We start from the raw sequence: 19,209 nt of genomic DNA, 5'->3' as shown, positions 1-19,209 counted from the left end.
GAGGGAGAAGCAGACTCCACGCTAAGCAGAGGAGCCCGATGAGGGACTCAATCCCAGGACCCCGGGATCATGACCCAAGCCAAAGACAGCCGCTTAACTGACTGAGCCACCCAGGCGCCCCTACAAAACATTTCTAAGTAACTGTTCCAAACCTCTCTATCCCCTTGAATAAGCCTAGTAAGTATCACTACCTCTAAATGAAAGATAAAGCTCAGATTAAATAAATACAAGAATCCTAGAACAAGTAAGTATTGCAACTCATAGTAAGTCTTTACATCAAACTAAAATGCCTAGAACTGGGATGCCTGGGTGGCTCAGGTCATGATCCCAGGGTCCTGCTTCACCCTCTGCCTGCTGCTCCCCCTGCTTGTGTGCACTCTCTGACAAATAAAATCTTTAAGGATAAATAAATAAATAAAATGCCTAAACATGAACTATTCTAATTGCTCACTGCCATTAAGTTTCTTCATAACTTATAATCAATTGGAAAAGAAAAGCTTTTAGAAAAGAATAAAGTGATCTCAGTGCTTCTCAACGTTTTCTTCTCCTAATACACTGAAAGTTAAGAAACCCTCCATTAGTACAGTGGTTCATGACAGTCACAACAACTTCCATTTCCATTCTTATTCCTACCCAAATTCTTTTTTAGGGTTTTACACGACTTAAGCCATTAATTTTTCCTATAATCCAAGTAAGAGCTCTTAGCCTTATGGAATAAACTGGGCACAGAGAAGCTAAGTACCTTGCCCAAGTTCATGACATCTGTTAAGTAAAAAGAAAAGAGGATTTGAAGCTACAAGATCTGGTCTAGTCTGAACTCTATCAAAGTAGTGATTTTCAGACAGGAAGCATTTCTTCTGCACCTTAAAAACCAACCAGTTACTATACAGCATAAAGAAGATTTAAATTTGACTACTGGCTCTATCACTTGCTTTATCACATACTGAGGGCTTTTAACCCACTTCCTTGACCCTTTAAAATTTTACTTATTAAAAAAAACTGTGCCTATTTCAGAGTTGCTACAAAGACTGCAGAACATATAAAAGCACTCCTAACTATCAGGTACTCAAAAAGTACCAGTAGACTCTAGCAGCATTAAAAATTCAAAAGACATCTCTATGTATCAACAAAACAGCAGGCTGTCAACTCAAAATGATTTCAGTTCTTTTTAAAGACTTATTTGAGAGGGAGAGCGCGCACAAGCAAGCGCATGTGAATGGGGGAGGGACAGAGGGCCAGAGAATCTCCAGCAGACCCCCCAAGAGGAGCCTGATGCAGAGCTCAATCTCACAACCCTGGATCATGACCTAAGCCAAAATTAAGAGTCAGACACTTAACCATCTGAGCCACCCAGGTGCCCTTCAATTTGTGTTCTATCCTAGATATTGTCTATTTCAAAAAGTTTACTTACACAATGATGTTATTAATAGGGATATGGATCAATTTCACAAAGAAGCCAATGAATCCCATTATAGCAAATCCTATTGCTGTTGCCATGGCAATCTTCTGGAATTCTGGATTTAAAAACACAAAATTTAGATTATTTTTTGCACTGTCATTGCAAGTATAGGAGAGAAAACTAACAGTGACATAAATAAACTTAGTGCTATACATTACTCCTTATAGTAAATCTATCATTTTAAATTAAACAAAGCATGCTATTAAGAAATAAATTGTTTGACAGATCTTTAAATTTTCATATTTTATTGATATTTAAGGACACAGAAATAAAGTGGCTAGTGAATCCAACAACAGGCAGCAAAATAGTCTATCTTAGTAGCAAATGAACAGAATACAAAAAAAAAAAAGAAACATGAATAAAAGAAATACATAGTAGGTTTTAAAAGTTGTTATACCGTTAAAATAAATAAAGTTGTTATACTGTTAAAAGTATTAATTACAGAAACACAGAACATGATTTTTTTTAAATAAACAATACATTTGTTGTCTTTGATAACATAATGAAGCCCGAAATAAAGCCTGAGAAAGCAAACTGGGCTGGGCACAACCCTATGTTAAAGTTTCAGACCTTGGTAATGCATCCATTTAATGTTATTTCCTCGGGGAAGCTCCCCCTGCCCTCCTGACTTGGTTAGTCCCATTATGTCCTGTCCAAACTCCTATTTCTCCTCTAAAGGAATTACCACAGCTGGAATTGAAGTGGTAACTGCCTTTCATGACCGCCTTCCCTCAAAGATTCTAAAGTCCTTCAGAGCAAGGGCGATTCTCTATGACATGTTTTCTGTGTTATACTACATCCACACTAAAACCTAATATATTCTCTATTACATTCCCAGCTCCTAACTTCAGGCGCACTCAAATGAAGAAAGGTAAACAAATTCTGGCACACCTTTTAACAGATAAATCATGATGACCAAGAATTTAACTTCCAAGGTTGGCAACAACTATACTACTGATTTCATGTTAAGGTTTTGTTTAGGGGAAGAAGTGGGAAGGGGGCAGTGGCAGCACAGGGACGACTCCCAAAGAGTTTCCGGAGTGGAAATGTGGAAGAGGCTAACAACTCTAAAGTCACTGATGATGACTAAGGCAAACCTAACATGGGAATGAAGACCGTAACCACCTTTCACTACACGAAAATGCACAGAACAGAAAGATCTGTAAAGTGTAAAAAAGTGCATAAAATCTAGGAAGAAATGACAGTATTAAAAAGCAGTAAGATGAAAATAACGCAACAATTATTAAACTGTAAGATATTAATCAAGGAAAGACCTAGAAAATGCAAAGAGTTAATCTTTCCCCCCATTTTAAAGCTGTCACCTTTTCTATCAGGTTTAGTGCATCTTTTCACCAGCCGAATGGAGTCCTTCACAAACTGCCGACTCGGCTCAACGAACTGCATTACCTGATCCATGATGCCTGTTTAAACCAAACAGAAGAGTAAAAAAACACTCACTGGTGTCCCTTATCACAAAGTAAGTACTTGCTCAGTTACACCAAAATGGAGAGGAGAGCAGCCACGAGTTCCTGTCTGAGACGAGTCAATTCCATCTTATAAAACAAAACAAAAAAGTACAGATTCCAGCCTAAACTGACACACTTAGGCTTGTTTTCTAAGTATTTCACTTAAGTTTATTCTTCAAACCCAGTGGGCTTAAACTTTATCGCTGTCCTGAAAGAAGCTAAGGGGTCTTTCTTCGGGGCGGGGGGTGGCGCTCACAATGCACAAACCCGGCACTCACTTCCCGGGGAGGGGATCTAGTGACACACCACGATCTCTCCGTCTAGTCTACACCCATCCTCCCACTAGAGCCCGCAGGAGGGGGAGGGCCAGGGCTGAGTGTAGCTCTTCCGAGACAGGACGCTACGCACAAATCCCCAAAGCCAAGTCCGCGGGGAACTCCGGCCGCAGCCATCCACTCCGGCTGGAGCACAGAACACACTGGCGGCCCCCAACAGAGTACGAGTGGCACACAAAGGCGGCCCTGCGCAAACAGCCAAGAAGCCAAAGCCTGGGCCAGGTCTTTAAGCGCTGAAGGACCAGAGGCCATCAGAGCCACTCTGCTTCGCGCCCTGGGGACGCCGCCGGCTTGGGGCTTTGCTTCCACAGAAGCCGTACTAGGAAGTGTGCGGGCAGCGGAAAGCGCCGGACCTCGGTCTCCGACCGGAGCAACCGGCCCTTCTTACCGCCAGCCCCTAAGAGCCTCCCGGCGACACCCTCCGCCTCACCCACGCCCGCTGCCGCCGCCTGTCACAAAGGCTTCAGCCCAAGCCCACCAGGAGACACAGCCTCACCTGTCAGCCAACACCTCACACGCCAGCGACACGTAGCACAAAAGCTGACTGACCCAGGGCCACCGGAACCGGAAGCCGAGTCTCTGCCCTCTAGCCCGCCCACCCTTCCGTTCATTGGTTCTTTACGCGGAGACCCTGTGCGCAGGCGCAGCTTGAAGTACAGCTGGGACACCCATCCCGGAAGAGGTACGCTGCGGCGCTTAGATGACGTGCCACTCTTGTAGGGTTTGGCTTTCTTCTGCAGCGTGAGTGTGGAGTATATGGTTTTGTTCCCTAAATCCTCGGTGCTCCACCAGCCAGATATCACCCTCTTCGCATTCACATAGCAAGACCGCCTGCGGCCTTGCGCCGTGCTTGCTCTATTAGAAACGAGCTGGGTAAATCTCTGCTAATTAGATTCCATTTGAACGGATGGTGTCTGATATGCTTGTTTTCAGCGGTTCATCTTGTTCTCATACCTCCTGACCATCCATCCTTTTTATATGTATTTAATTTTAGGGATCAAAATAAAGTTTACGAGTAACACAATCACGTTATGACCGACCTCGCTCGGAATGGTTTCCAACCCCTAAACCTGGCCTCCTTGTGGTATCAGTCTTGGGACTATATCTAGAATTGAGTCCTTCATTAGGGATACCCTAGATTCGGTTTGGAGAAAGAGTTATAATGTATATATGTGTATGTTATCTGACATGCTTTGGTGAGACTATTATGAATTCAGATATTTGGTGGTAACAGGTGAGCTTGTGATTTTTAGAGTGACTCATTCCTTGAATAATTATTTGAAAGCCTGTAGGTAATTATTTATTAAGCAAGTATAAGACCCTCGTGGAGTCTTGGAATTTGCAGTGGAAGGAGAGAGAGTTTGTATAAATGCTACATAGCAAATAAAAGGGGGGTGTTGTGAAGAGAGGGGGGGGGGAATGGTGGGATAAAGAGAGGATTCCCTTAGATGTCCCCTATAAGGACTTTTCGGAGATGACATATGGGCTGCAGTCCTAGGGATGAGGAATTATTCAGAATTTAAAAATGACTCTTAGGTCTATTCAGAATTTTAAAATGGCCCTTAGGACCAAAACAAAATATCCCTATCAACTTCGCCATGTGTATAGACCACCTGCAATACAGTGTATGGGCTTCTGACCTCTAAGCCATTGAATCAGAATATCTAAGTGCTATAGTACTAAGAAGGCAACTACTAAAAATAAATAAGTAAATAGTTCTGGAGTGATAATAATCTTTCAGCTAATCATGCATTAGAATGGCATTCAAGGAAATAATACAGTTCATCCAAAAGGACACAGGGAAGGAAGAACAGAGAAAAACAAAAAAGCAAAGCAGTAAAAAAAAAAAAAAACCCAAATAATAAAGCAGGAGAACAAATGCAACCACATTTATAATTGTATGTCATCTAAATGTAATGTTTGTGTTTAAAAATGCCCCTCAAACACAAGTCAAAGTGCATTTAAAATCCAAAGATTTGGCAATATGCTAATTGGATGGATGCAGTCTAAATATAAAGGCACAGGTTGTGAGTAAATAAATGGAAATGGAAACTCTGAGAAGACTGTCAGAATTTAGTACCAGAGTTTCTTGATAGCAGGTAATACTAGATCATGTTGATTTTAACAAAAGGAATTACTGGAGATAAAAAGCATTGCATAATGATAAAAGGTCAATTCATCAGGAACTTGTATCAGTCATAAATTTGTGTTATCTTCAAATGACATGAGACAAAAATTAAGAAAAAGACATTGGCAAACAAGCAGGAGATTTTAACTATTTCTTTCAGCACTTATGAAATTAGAAAAGAAAAATCAGTAAAGAAATTGAAGATCTGAACATGATCAACTCCCTTGACTTAACTAAGTTATAAATGGAACAGTACTCCCCCAAACTGCATGTACCTTCTCTTCAAGTGCATATGGTACTTCTCCAAGAGAGAACATACTGGGTCATAAAACAAGTCTTAACTATAAATAAAGATTCAAAATCATGCATTGTTTTATCCATTACAGAATTAAATCTGTAGCAACCAGATAACCAGATAAATCCAAGTGTTGAGAAATTAAATAACATCCTTCTAAGTAAATCATGGGTCAAAGAAGAAATCACAAGGGAAATTTGAACATAACTTGAACTCAATGATAATGAGACCATAGGTATCAAATCTAAAGATCCTACTACAGACCCACAAGAATGGTTAGAAAGGTTGATGACATCAAATCTGGGCATAAATAGAAATCAGTAAAAGCTCTTATTGTTGGTAGGAGTTTAAGATGAAGCAATCTTTTTGGAAGAGGTTTGATGGTTTGTTATAAAACTAAGCACACAACGCCCTGTTACCTCATAATTCCAATTTTAGGTATTTACTGAAGATATATGAAAATATATTTACCTAAAGACTTACAGAAGAACATAGCAGGTTTATTTGTAATAGTCAAAAAACCTAAAGTGATTCAGGGGTCCGTCAAAAGAAGAGAAGATAGGATGATGTATCAAAGTGTTGAATTACTATATTGTATACCTGACACTAAACACTGTATGTTAACTAACTGGAATTAAAATAAAAAGTTTAAAAAAAGGAGAACAGATAAACAGAAAGGTGTATTTCCACAATTAAATGGTACTACACAATTTAGAAAAAAATGTTTATCTACAGCAATACTGATGAATATCAAAAACATGAATGAAAGAAGTCTCTGGGAAAGAGTGCATACTTTGCAATTCTGTTTTTAAGAAGAAAAAGGCAAGGCAGAGTTAAGGCCTGGTGAAAACAGTGTGTGGAAGTAAGGACTGAGGAGAGTAAGGAAACTCGGGTAAAAATATGTAACTTGACAAGGGTTAGGGTTCCACAGGTGTCTTAGTTCAGACTGCATAACAAAATACCATAAACTGGATGACTTAAACCATGAATATTTATTTCTCACAGTTCTGGAGGATTGAAGTTCCAGATTAGGGTGCCAGCATGGTTGGGTTCTTGGTAGAGTACCTCTTCCCTCTCCTTTGTATTCTCTGTATATCCTCTCTTTGTATCCTTATATGGCTGAGAGAGTGCTAGTCCTTCTCCTTATATGGGTACTAATCCCTTCATTGGGCTCCACCCTTAGTACCTAAGTACCTCCCAAAGCCCCGCCTCCATCTCAGAATGTGTCTGGGGAGTTCAAACATTCAGTCCATAGTAACAGGCATATGCAGTTCTTACAGCTCATCAAATAGTACTCTTAAGGTCTCTGCATTCTACTTTATGAAAAATTTGCCTCAGAAACTAAAGCACTATAAACAAATACTGAATTCTAGTTAAACAGGAGTGAAGTATACAATTATTTGTAGCTTACTTAGGTAAAAAAGTGGATTCATGGTTTGGTAGAGGAATGGATAGGTAAGTGATAAAAGCAGATATAGGGAACTGTTACTTGTAGACTCTCAGTTGTGGTGGGGGGGTATTCAGTGAACAGTTTGTATGTATGAAATTTTTTGTAATATGGGGGAAAGTCAAGTTTTAAAAATTTTGGTCTGACAACTAATGATGAATGTAAATTGAAGTATATGTGGTAAAAATTTTAAATTGCCCCTTAATTTAAAAACATCAGTGAAATACGAATGGTGTCATTTGAGATAAGCTAAATTAATGCTCTCTTTAGATTCCTGAATCTCTGCCTGAAGGAAGAAAAAGTTTAAAACCCTGTATAGATAGAGAATTTTTTAAAACATCATATTTAAGTAATAAGACCTCTGCTTAGGTTAATGATTTTTTTTTACCCAGAGGTTTTGTCTTTTGTTTCTTAAAGTAGGAAAATATAATCTTTAATTGCAAATGGAATATATGATATTTTTAACATTTATTTTATTTACAAGCAAGATATCTTTGCTTTTATTTTTTATTTTTATTTATTTATTTATTTTACAGATTTTAGTTATTTATTTGACAGAGAGCACGCAAGTAGGCAGAGCAGCAGGCAGAGGGAGAGGGAGAAACACGCTCTCCACTGAAAAGAGAGCCTGACCTGGTGCTCAATCCCAGGACCCTGGGGTCATGACCTCAGCCAAAGGAAAGTGCTTAACCAACTGAGCCACCTAGGCACCTCTCTCTTTGCTTATTTGAAGGAGAGTTAAAAATCACATCTCTACATCTTCCTTTTATAGACTTTCAAAGTGGGTATTGAAAACATATAACTGGAGTTCTTATTGCATAATTTAAGAAGTTCTATTTTTTTGTACAAAATAATATTGTACCATATGATATGATATATATATATATATGTATATTTGTTTAGGTAAAGGCTAATTCCAATTTGCTAATGTTTACATTTTATTACCATTGACAGTTCTTACTAGTTTACATTTTCAAACTTTAAAGTTATTTTTTTTTTCTTTAAGGTAATAAGCTATTTCATGAAGGGTTAGTAAAACTCTACCATATCCTGGGTTTTAGGGACCTTTCCACCTTAGAACAAATCCCTAGGAAGTTATGCCTCACAATCCAAGTGGGGGAAAAATCCCCTGCTGGTTTGGCTCTGCACATAGAGACAAATGCTAGGTACAGAGCTCACCATTTTGAAGCTGATGTCACAACAGCTGTCCTTGACTTGTGTCAATTCTGATGTTCTCTTATTTGTTTCCTTCAACTAGACTTACACATTTCTGTTTCCTTATCTATTGATTCCTCTGAAACATCCTGCCCCTCTGTATTGTCCCAAACTCTCTATTTCCTTTTACTAGGCTTCCTTTAAATCCCTCTTGGGAATTTATGTTTTATTTCCCCTTTAAGACAAATAGTGATTTTATAAAGTAAGCACCACACAACAAAAAGGTGGGGAGCAGGGAGGATCTGTGAAGAACCAAGGACCCCATAGCACCTGTCTTTTTGTTGTATATTACCTAACGTAAGTATCAGAAACTGGGAAGAGCTACATTTTTTTTTTTTTTGCATTTTTGTATCAACTTTGAGGAGAATTTTTCATTTCATTTTATTTTTTTTTAATTTATTTTTTATTTATTTTTGGCATAACAGTATTCATTATTTTTTCACCACACCCAGTGCTCCATGCAATCCATGCCCTCTATAATACCCACCACCTGGTACCCCAACCTCCCACCCACCCTCCAATTCAGACCCCTCAGATTGTTTTTTAGAGTCGATAGTCTCTCATGGTTCACCTCCCCTTCCAATTTTCCCCAACTCCCTTCTCTTCTCTAACTCCCCATGTCCTCCATGCTATTTGTTATGCTCCACAAATAAGTGAAACCATATGATAATTGACTCTCTCTGCTTGACTGATTTCACTCAGCATAATCTCTTCCAGTCCCGTCCATGTTGCTACAAAAGTTGGGTATTCGTCCTTTCTGATGGAGGCATAATACTCCATAGTGTATATGGACCACATCTTCCTTATCCATTCGTCCATTGAAGGGCATCTTGGTTCTTTCCACAGTTTGGAGCTACATTTTTTTAAAGGGAGAAGCTGATGCTTAGTAAGTATAATAGACCTACACTTCAAGTAATGCAAAATCATGAATGTGTTACAAGAACTCCAGAAAAAAATTAAAAATTGCACATAGAAACAAAGTGTCTTTGGGGCAAAAACATTTTAGAGCTCAATATGATGATGTCAAATACAGTTTTTAAAGTACTGTAAAGAAGTTATTGTGTCTTAATTCCCCATAAACATAATAACTAGACTAGAACAGTGAAAATGTTGTGAGAGTATTAGATGGCATATACTTCATTACCAGCAACCCTGCATTGTCAATTCTAAGAAACAGTTCTTGTTACTTCTTTACAGCACTTGGCATCATCAGCTACTTCCTTTTGGAACTATCTGCTACCTTTGCTTTAGGATAATTAAAAACAAAAACAAAAAATTACTTTCCTGACCATTTCCGAGTCTCCTTCAGAGACTTTATTTCCTGCACTGGTCCTGTATGATCAAGTTAGGCTACTAAACAACTTTTGGTTTAACACTGTTTATTCCTTGCCCAGACCCAGTCTAAGGTGGACTTGAGGTCTGTTTTACACAGTCATTTAGCATGTCAGGCTCCTAAAAATTGTGTAGTGCTGCCAATTTCTAGGGCCTTGGAATCTTCTGGTCCCTCTTTGCCTCCAGACAAGAGATGAAGGAAGAGAAAGAAGGTGGAAGCTTGAGTGAGAGTTTAGAAGCCTGAAAATAGCATCCTTCACTTTCTCCTAAATCTTATTGACAAGAACTCACCAGTTGTAGGAAACAGTTTCATTGTGTGCCGGAGGAAGAAGGAGACATTAGTATAACTGAATAATCAGCCAGTTCTCAGCATTTTCTTGGATATTTATATTCTTAAAAGTTCCATTCTCAAACTGTTTTTGCATTTTAGATTTTTCAGTTGATTCTTAGGGTGTTGACTACTATGAGTAGATTACTGACAAGTATATATATCTGATCAAGGTCTTTTTAGAAATCAATTAATTTTTTTTAATTTGTCTTTTATTTATTTATTTATTTATTTATTTATTTAATAAACATATATTTTTATCCCCAGGGGTACAGGTCTGTGAATCGCCAGGTTTACACACTTCACAGCACTCACCAAAGCACATACCCTCCCCAATGTCCATAATCCCACCCCCTTCTCCCAAACCCCTCCCCCCAGCAACCCTCAGTTTGTTTTGTGAGATTAAGAGTCACTTATGGTTTGTCTTCCTCCCAGTCCCATCTTGTTTCATTTATTCTTCTCCTACCCACATAAGCCCCCATGTTGCATCACCACTTCCTCAATTAATTTTTTAAAGTAATCTCAACACCCAGCATGTGGCTCAGACAGCCCTGGGAGGGAAAGAGTTACCTGTAACTTCACCAACTGAGCCATGTGGGCACCCCATGGTCTCATTAAAGGAAAAAAACAAGGTAGAGAAAAATGTGTACAATTTGTCACAACTCACCTAAGAAATTTTAATAATATCTTCACACATATAATGTTTTTCTAAAGATTTTAAAATTTAAAGAAGAGGAGGAAAAGTGCTTAGGTGCACACAAGGGGGTGGCGGAGGGACAAGCAGACTCAACACTGACCTGAGCCAAAACCGAGAGTCAGATGAGCAACTGACTGCACCACCCACATGCCCCATATTTAATTTTTTTAATGAAAAGATGAAATTTTAAAATTATATGATTACCTGTAGTGTAGAGAGAATAAGAATAGAAGCGAAACCTATTTGAATATATCTCATTTAGTAGATTTGATTTTGGAACTGTGAATATTTTACATGATTACTTTTAAAGTCTTAATCCGTTGAGAGTAAACTTTTGAAATACAGAGCAGCTGTTCTAAGTGATTTTAGAGCTATAATCTCTGTGATAGAAGGATAAATTAAAAAGCATAAACTTAAAGAGTTTTTGGTAATATTTTTGGTAGGCTTGTTGGTACTGTTTTTTTTTTTTAATTTTTAATTTTTTATAAACATATATTTTTATCCCCAGGGGTACAGGTCTGTGAATCACCAGGTTTACACACTTCACAGCACTCACCAAATCACATACCCTCCCCAATGTCCATAATCCCACCCCCTTCTCCCAAACCCCCTCCCCCCAACAATCCTCAGTTTGTTTTGTGAGATTAAGAGTCACTTATGGTTTGTCTCCCTCCCAATCCCATCTTGTTTCATTTATTCTTCTTCTACCCATTTAAGCCTCCATGTTGCATCACCACTTCCTCATATCAGGGAGATCATATGATAGTTGTCTTTCTCTGCTTGACTTATTTCGCTAAGCATGATACGCTCTAGTTCCATCCATGTTGTCGCAAATGGCAAGATTTCATTTCTTTTGATGGCTGCATAGTATTCCATTGTGTATATATACCACATCTTCTTGATCCATTCATCTGTGGATGGACATCTAGGTTCTTTCCATAGTTTGGCTATTGTGGACATTGCTGCTATAAACATTCGGGTGCATGTGCCCCTTTGGATCACTACATTTGTATCTTTAGGGTAAATACCCAATAGTGCAATTGCTGGGTCATAGGGCAGTTCTATTTTCAACATTCTGAGGAACCTCCATGCTGTTTTCCAGAGTGGCTGCACCAGCTTGCATTCCCACCAACAGTGTAGGAGGGTTCCCCTTTCTCCACATCCTCGCCAGCATCTGTCATTTCCTGACTTGTTGATTTTAGCCATTCTGACTGGTGTGAGGTGATATCTCATTGTGGTTTTGATTTGTATTTCCCTGATGCCGAGTGATATGGAGCACTTTTTCATGTGTCTGTTGGCCATCTGGATGTCTTCTTTGCAGAAATGTCTGTTCATGTTCTCTGCCCATTTCTTGATTGGATTATTTGTTCTTTGGGTGTTGAGTTTGCTAAGTTCTTTATAGATTCTGGACACTAGTCCTTTATCTGATATGTCGTTTGCAAATATCTTCTCCCATTCTGTCAGTTGTCTTTTGATTTTGTTAACTGTTTCCTTTGCTGTGCAAAAGCTTTTGATCTTGATGAAATCCCAATAGTTCATTTTTATTCTTGCTTCCCTTGCCTTTTGCGTTGTTCCTAGGAAGATGTTGCTGCGGCAGAGGTCGAAGAGGTTGCTGCCCGTGTTCTCCTCAAGGATTTTGATGGATTCCTTTCTCACATTGAGGTCCTTCATCCATTTTGAGTCTATTTTAGTGTGTGGTGTAAGGAAATGGTCCAATTTCATTTTTCTGCATGTGGCTGTCCAATTTTCCCAGCACCATTTATTGAAGAGGCTGTCTTTTTTCCATTGGACATTCTTTCCTGCTTTGTCGAAGATTAGTTGACCATAGATTTGAGGGTCTATTTCTGGGCTCTCTATTCTGTTCCATTGATCTATGTGTCTGTTTTTGTGCCAGTACCATGCTGTCTTGATGATGACAGCTTTGTAATAGAGCTTGAAGTCCGAAATTGTGATGACACCAACTTTGGCTTCTTTTTCAATATCCCTTTGGCTATTCGAGGTCTTTTCTGGTTCCATATAAATTTTAGCATTATTTGTTCCATTTCTTTGAAAAAGATGGATGGTACTTTGATAGGAATTGCATTAAATGTGTAGATTGCTTTAAGTAGCATAGACATTTTCACAATATTTATTCTTCCAATCCAGGAGCATGGAACATTTTTCCATTTCTTTGTGTCTTCCTCAATTTCTTTCATGAGTACTTTATAGTTTTCTGAGTATAGAATCTGTGTCTCTTTGGTTAGGTTTATTCCTAGGTATCTTATGGTTTTGGATGCAATTGTAAATGGGATTGACTCCTTAATATCTCTTTCTTCTGTATTGCTGTTGGTGTAGAGAAATGCAACTGATTTCTGTGCATTGATTTTATATCCTGACACTTTACTGAATTCCTGTATAAGTTCTAGCAGTTTTGGAGTGGAATCTTTTGGGTTTTCCACATATAGTATCATATCATCTGCGAAGAGTGATAATTTGACTTCTTCTTTGCCGATTTGGATGCCTTTAATTTCCTTTTGTTGTCTGATTGCTGAGGCTAGGACCTCTAGTACTATGTTGAAGAGCAGTGGTGATAATGGACATCCCTGCCGTGTTCCTGACCTTAGCGGAAAAGCTTTCAGTTTTTCTCCATTGAGAATGATATTTGCGGTGGGTTTTTTATAGATGGCTTTGATGATATTGAGGTATGTGCCCTCTATCCCTACACTTTGAAGAGTTTTGATCAGGAAGGGATGCTGTACTTTGTCAAATGCTTTTTCAGCATCTATTGAGAGTATCATATGGTTCTTGTTCTTTCTTTTATTGATGTGTTGTATCACATTGATTGATTTGCAGATGTTGAACCAACCTTGCAGCCCTGGAATAAATCCCACTTGGTCGTGGTGAATAATCTTTTTAATGTACTGTTGAATCCTATTGGCTAGTATTTTGTTGAGTATTTTCGCATCTGTGTTCATCAAGGATATTGGTCTATACTCTCCTTTTTGGTGGGATCCTTGTCTGGTTTTGGGATCAAGGTGATGCTGGCCTCATAAAATGAGTTTGGAAGTTTTCCTTCCATTGCTATTTTTTGGAACAGTTTCAGGAGAATAGGAATTAGTTCTTCTTTAAATGTTTGGTAGAATTCCCCCGGGAAGCCGTCTGGCCCTGGGCTTTTGTTTGGAGATTTTTAATGACTGTTTCAATCTCCTTACTGGTTATGGATCTGTTCAGGTTTTCTTTTCTATTTCTTCCTGGTTCAGTTGTGGTAGTTTATATGTTTCTAGGAATGCATCCATTTCTTCCAGATTGTCAAATTTATTGCCGTAGAGTTGCTCATAGTATGTTCTTATAATAGTTTGTATTTCTTTGGTGTTAGTTGTGATCTCTCCTCTTTCATTCATGATTTTATTTATTTGGGTCCTTTCTCTTTTCTTTTTGATAAGTCGGGCCAGGGGTTTATCAATTTTATTAATTCTTTCAAAGAACCAGCTCCTAGTTTCGTTGATTTGTTCTATTGTTTTTTTGGTTTCTATTTCATTGATTTCTGCTCTGATCTTTATGATTTCTCTTCTCCTGCTGGGCTTAGGGTTTCTTTCTTGTTCTTTCTCCAGCTCCTTTAGGTGTAGGGTTAGGTTGTGTACCTGAGACCTTTCTTGTTTCTTGAAAAAGGCTTGTACCGCTATATATTTTCCTCTCAGGACTGCCTTTGTTGTGTCCCACAGATTTTGAACCGTTGTATTTTCATTATCATTTGTTTCCATGAATTTTTTCAATTCTTCTTTAATTTCCCGGTTGACCCATTCATTCTTTAGAAGGATACTATTTAGTCTCCATGTATTTGGGTTCTTTCCAAACTTCCTTTTGTGGTTGAGTTCTAGTTTTAGAGCATTGTGGTCTGAAAATATGCAGGGAATGATCCCAATCTTTTGATACCGGTTGAGTCCTGATTTAGGACCGAGGATGTGATCTATTCTGGAGAATGTTCCATGTGCACTAGAGAAGAATGTGTATTCTGTTGCTTTGGGATGAAATATTCTGAATATATCTGTGATGTCCATCTGGTCCAGTGTGTCGTTTAAGGCCTTTATTTCCTTGCTGATCTTTTGCTTGGATGACCTGTCCATTTCAGTGAGGGGAGTGTTAAAGTCCCCTGCTATTATTGTATTATTGTTGATGTGTTTCTTTGATTTTGTTATTAATTGGTTTATATAGTTGGCTGCTCCCACATTGGGGGCATAGATATTTAAAATTGTTAAATCTTCTTGTTGGACAGACCCTTTGAGTATGATATAGTGTCCTTCCTCATCTCTTATTATAGTCTTTGGCTTAAAATCTAATTGATCTGATATAAGGATTGCCACTCCTGCTTTCTTCTGATGTCCATTAGCATGGTAAATTCTTCTCCACCCCCTCACATTAAATCTGGAGGTGTCTTCGGGCTTAAAATGTGTTTCTTGGAGGCAACATATAGATGGGTTTTGTTTTTTTATCCATTCTGATACCCTGTGTCTTTTGCCAGGGGCATTTAGCCCATTCACATTCAGGGTAACTATTGAGAGATATGAATTTAGTGCCATTGTATTGCCTGTAAGGTGACTGTTACTGTATATGGTCTCTGTTCCTTTCTGATCTACCACTTGTAGGCTCTCTCTTTGCTTAGAGGACCCCTTTCAATATTTCCTGTAGAGCTGGTTTGGTATTTGCAAATTCTTTCAGTTGTTGTTTGTCCTGGAAGCTTTTAATCTCTCCTTCTATTTTCAATGATAGCCTAGCTGGATATAGTATTCTTGGCTGCATGTTTTTCTCATTTAGTGCTCTGAAAATATCATGCCAGCTCTTTCTGGCCTGCCAGGTCTCTGTGGATAAGTCAGCTGCCAATCTAATATTTTTACCATTGTATGTTACAGACTTCTTTTCCCGGGCTGCTTTCAGGATTTTCTCTTTGTCACTGAGACTTGTAAATTTTACTATTACGTGACGGGGTGTGGGCCTATTCTTATTGATTTTGAGGGGCGTTCTCGGAACCTCCTGGATTTTGATGCTCGTTCCCTTTGCCATATTGGGGAAATTCTCCCCAATAATTCTCTCCAGTATACCTTCTGCTCCCCTCTCTCTTTCTTCTTCTTCTGGTATCCCAATTATTCTAATGTTGTTTCGTCTTATGGTGTCACTTATCTCTCGAATTCTCCCCTCGTGGTCCAGTAGCTGTTTGTCCCTCTTTTGCTCAGCTTCTTTATTCTCTGTCATTTGGTCTTCTATATCACTAATTCTTTCTTCTGCCTCATTTATCCTAGCAGTTAGAGCCTCCATTTTTGATTGCACCTCATTAATAGCTTTTTTGATTTCAACTTGGTTATATTTTAGTTCTTTTATTTCTCCAGAAAGGGCTTTTATATCTCTCAAGAGGGTTTCTCTAATATCTTCCATGCCTTTTTCGAGCCTGGCTAGAACCTTGAGAATTGTCATTCTGAACTCTAGATCTGACATATTACCGATGTCTGTATTGATTAGGTCCCTAGCCTTCGGTACTGCCTCTTGTTCTTTTTTTTGTGTTGAATTTTTACGTCTTGTCATTTTGTCCAGATAAGAGTAAATGAAGGGGCAAGTAAAATACTAAAAGGGTGGCAACAACCCCAGGAAAATATGCTTTAAACAAATTAGAAGAGATCCAAAATCATGAGTGGGGAGAAAGGGGATAACAAGAGGTTCAAAAAGGAAGAAAGAAAAAAAACAAAAAACAACAAGAAAAGAAAAAAAAAAGAAAAGAAAAGAATTTTTTAAAAAAGAAAATACCTAAGAAAAATGTAAAAAAGAAAAAATATATATATTAGATAAACTAGTAAAAAATCGTTAAAAAAGAAAAAGGTAACAGTTAAAAAAAAAATTTTACCCGAAGGCGAGAAAAAACAAAAAATGAAAAAGAAAAAATTAAATTAACTGCAAGACTAAAAAAAATCACAGGAAAAAAGCCATGAGTTCCGTGTTTGGCTTTCTCCTCCTCTGGAATTCTGCTGCTCTCCTTGGTATTGAAACCGCACTCCTTGGTAGGTGAACTTGGTCTCCGCTGGATTTCTTGTTGATCTTCTGGGGGAGGGGCCTGGTGTAGTGATTCTCAAGTGTCTTTGCCCCAGGTGGAATTACACCGCCCTTACCCGGGGCCGGGGTGAGTAATCCGCTCGGGTTTTCTTTCAGGAGCTTTTGTTCCCTGAGCGCTTTCCGTAGAGTTCCGGAGGACGGGAATACAAATGGCGGCCTCCTGGTCTCCGGCCCGGAGGAGCCGAGAGCCCCACTCCTCAGTGCGCCCTCAGAGAACAGCGCCCAGTTACTCCCGTCTGCCTGACCTCCGGCCGCGCTTCGAGCTCACCGAGCCTGCGACCGGTTCAAGGTAACACCGAGCTGTGAGCTTACTGTTGGCTCTGTTCTGTAGCCGGCTTTCCCGTTCCAATACCCGCAAGCTCTGCTACACTCAGACACCCCCGATCCTTCTGTGACCCTGCGGGACCTGAGGCCACGCTGACCCCGCGTGGGCTTCGCCCCGGTTTAGCCTCTGGAGCGATGTCCCTCAGCGGAACAGACTTTTAAAAGTCCTGATTTTGTGCACGGTTGCTCCGCAGCTTGCAGGGAGCCGGCCCCTCCCCCCAGGGTCTATTTTCCCGTCGCTTTGGAATCACTTCTCCGCCGGTCCTACCTTTCAGAAAGTGGTTGTTGTTCTGTTTGCAGAATTGCTGTTCTTCTTCTCTTCGATCTGCCGATGGATTTTCAGATGTTTGCAATCTTTAGATAAGCTATCTAGCTGATCTCCGGCTAGCTGAAGCAGTCTCAGCTTGCTACTTCTCCACCATCTTGACTCCTCCCCCTCGTTGGTACTGTTTTTGAGACATATTTGTGTATTATGGGTTTAAAATAAGTGAGTAACTATGTTGGTGTCATTGAAAGCTAGAATTTTCAGAGTCCCTGAAAGGAAAAGCAGATAAAAGACTGGCATGGTTAGATTAAAACCCTGTCATCTTTAGTTTGAATTGGAAGTACAATGAATTTATGGAGTATCTTATCTGAAAGAAATAAATAAGATTGCCTCGTTCTATGCTCTAAAATGGACTACAAACAATGTTCAGCCCAGTAGCAATGAGCTCCTAGCCCCAGATTATGGTCTTTTTATACTATTTTCTAGGAAGAGAAACCAGTGCTTTGTGGAAAAATGGAGGATTCAAGGCTGAGGCAGGATATCTATAGCATGAGTTTGGACTATTATTATCCTAGAAGGCTACAAGAGTTCTGTCAGAAGGACTCAGGAGCTTATCTGAAGAGCTTCCTGCTGGCTAAAGAAGGGACAGTAAGTATGATAAATGCAGTGTTTTGAAACACACTGGATATGTTTAAATCCTTGTGTTTATAATTATACCTAAATACTTTTCAGTCACCTTTGGAGAATATAAATGAAGCATCTAATTAATTTGAAAACAGGCAAATAAAGGGTAAGAATCAGGCATTTATTCTAATTTTCCTATACCATCTGACTGAACTCATCGATAAGAGGAAACTTCTTTTTATGAAATTGTTGCAGGTGTTAAACAGCAGCAACAAAATTATACAGTGAGAACATTACATGTTGTACTAACAATAGATTAATGGACCTAGCTATAAATCAGATTAACAGACATTTCCAATAAAGGATCAGATAGTAAATATTTTAGTGTTGGAGGCCATAACGTCTCTGTTGTAGCTCTACTGTTGTAGTAAAAGCTGCCATAAGAAATATGTAAGAGAATGGATGTGACTGTGTGTTTCAATAAAAACCTTATTTACAGTAATAGAAACATGATCAGATGGTCCACAGGCCATAGTTTTCCAACCCACAATCTGGGTACTGCTTATCAGTGCCTGATAATATCATAAAAGAGAGAATATCAGACATGAACCTCTGATGTAAGAACAATCTAACATCACCTGTGAAATAGCTTTAACAAAAAATAAGAATAATTACACCTAGTCCCTCATCAAAACTGTAGATGTAATGATCAATTTACAAAAAATATAGGGACTGAAGAACATGTTAAACTTAACTACCAGGATGCAGTCAGGGGGATAAAGTGCCCATTTGGAGAAATTACAGGACAAATGGTTGTTTTCTTAAAAAAAAAATTGCAAGAAAAAAAGTGGAATCCATGTTATATATGTGTGTGTCTGTGTGTGTATGTATATACATATATGACTTATCCATTTATTTGTTTTAGAGAGAGTGCCAGGCAAGGGGCCGAGGGAGAGAATCCACAAGCAGACTCCCCATGAGCACAGAGCCCATTGTAGAGCTTAGTCCTAGGACCCTGAGATCATGACCTGACCCAAAACCAAGAGTCAGCCACTCAGCAGACAGAGCCATCCAGGTGCCACTAAGAATCAAATATACTTAAAAAGTACATCAATTAGTGACATATTTACCCTGAGTCAGTAAGCAAGCTGATAATTTAAACACGCATGAATTAAACCTATAGTATTGAAATTATTGTTGATAATTTAAGAATGATCCT

The 19,209-nt window shown here is 38.9% G+C and overlaps 1 protein-coding gene and 1 long non-coding RNA gene across 4 annotated transcripts in view; one reads left to right on the top strand and one right to left on the bottom strand.

Annotated features, from left to right (window-relative positions):
• Nucleotides 1–1,407: 1,407 nt before the first annotated feature.
• On the bottom strand, nucleotides 1,408–3,873 carry SEC61G (SEC61 translocon subunit gamma; the record flags this gene model as incomplete). Its single annotated transcript, XM_082691745.1, has 3 exons — nucleotides 3,757–3,873; nucleotides 2,782–2,880; nucleotides 1,408–1,514 (listed from the first exon to the last, which is right to left on the bottom strand). Exons 1-3 carry the CDS (start codon nucleotides 3,869–3,871, stop codon nucleotides 1,408–1,410), a joined length of 321 nt encoding a protein of 106 aa, XP_082547871.1. The 5' UTR covers nucleotides 3,872–3,873.
• Nucleotides 3,814–19,209, top strand: part of LOC309844646 — an 80,202-nt gene continuing 64,806 nt past the window's right edge. Inside the window, exons 1-2 of one of the 3 annotated variants that reach the window (XR_014300796.1) lie at nucleotides 3,814–3,942; nucleotides 17,853–18,014. This is a non-coding gene — a long non-coding RNA (uncharacterized lncRNA). The other 2 variants (XR_014300797.1, XR_014300798.1) reach the window with 2 other exon arrangements.

The sequence above is a fragment of the Mustela nivalis genome (assembly GCF_964662115.1).
Source record: "Mustela nivalis genome assembly, chromosome: 12".
NCBI classification, from domain to species: Eukaryota; Metazoa; Chordata; class Mammalia; order Carnivora; family Mustelidae; genus Mustela; species Mustela nivalis.
The sequence above is the reverse complement of the archived record's forward strand: the minus strand, read 5'-3'. Positions and strand labels throughout refer to the sequence as shown.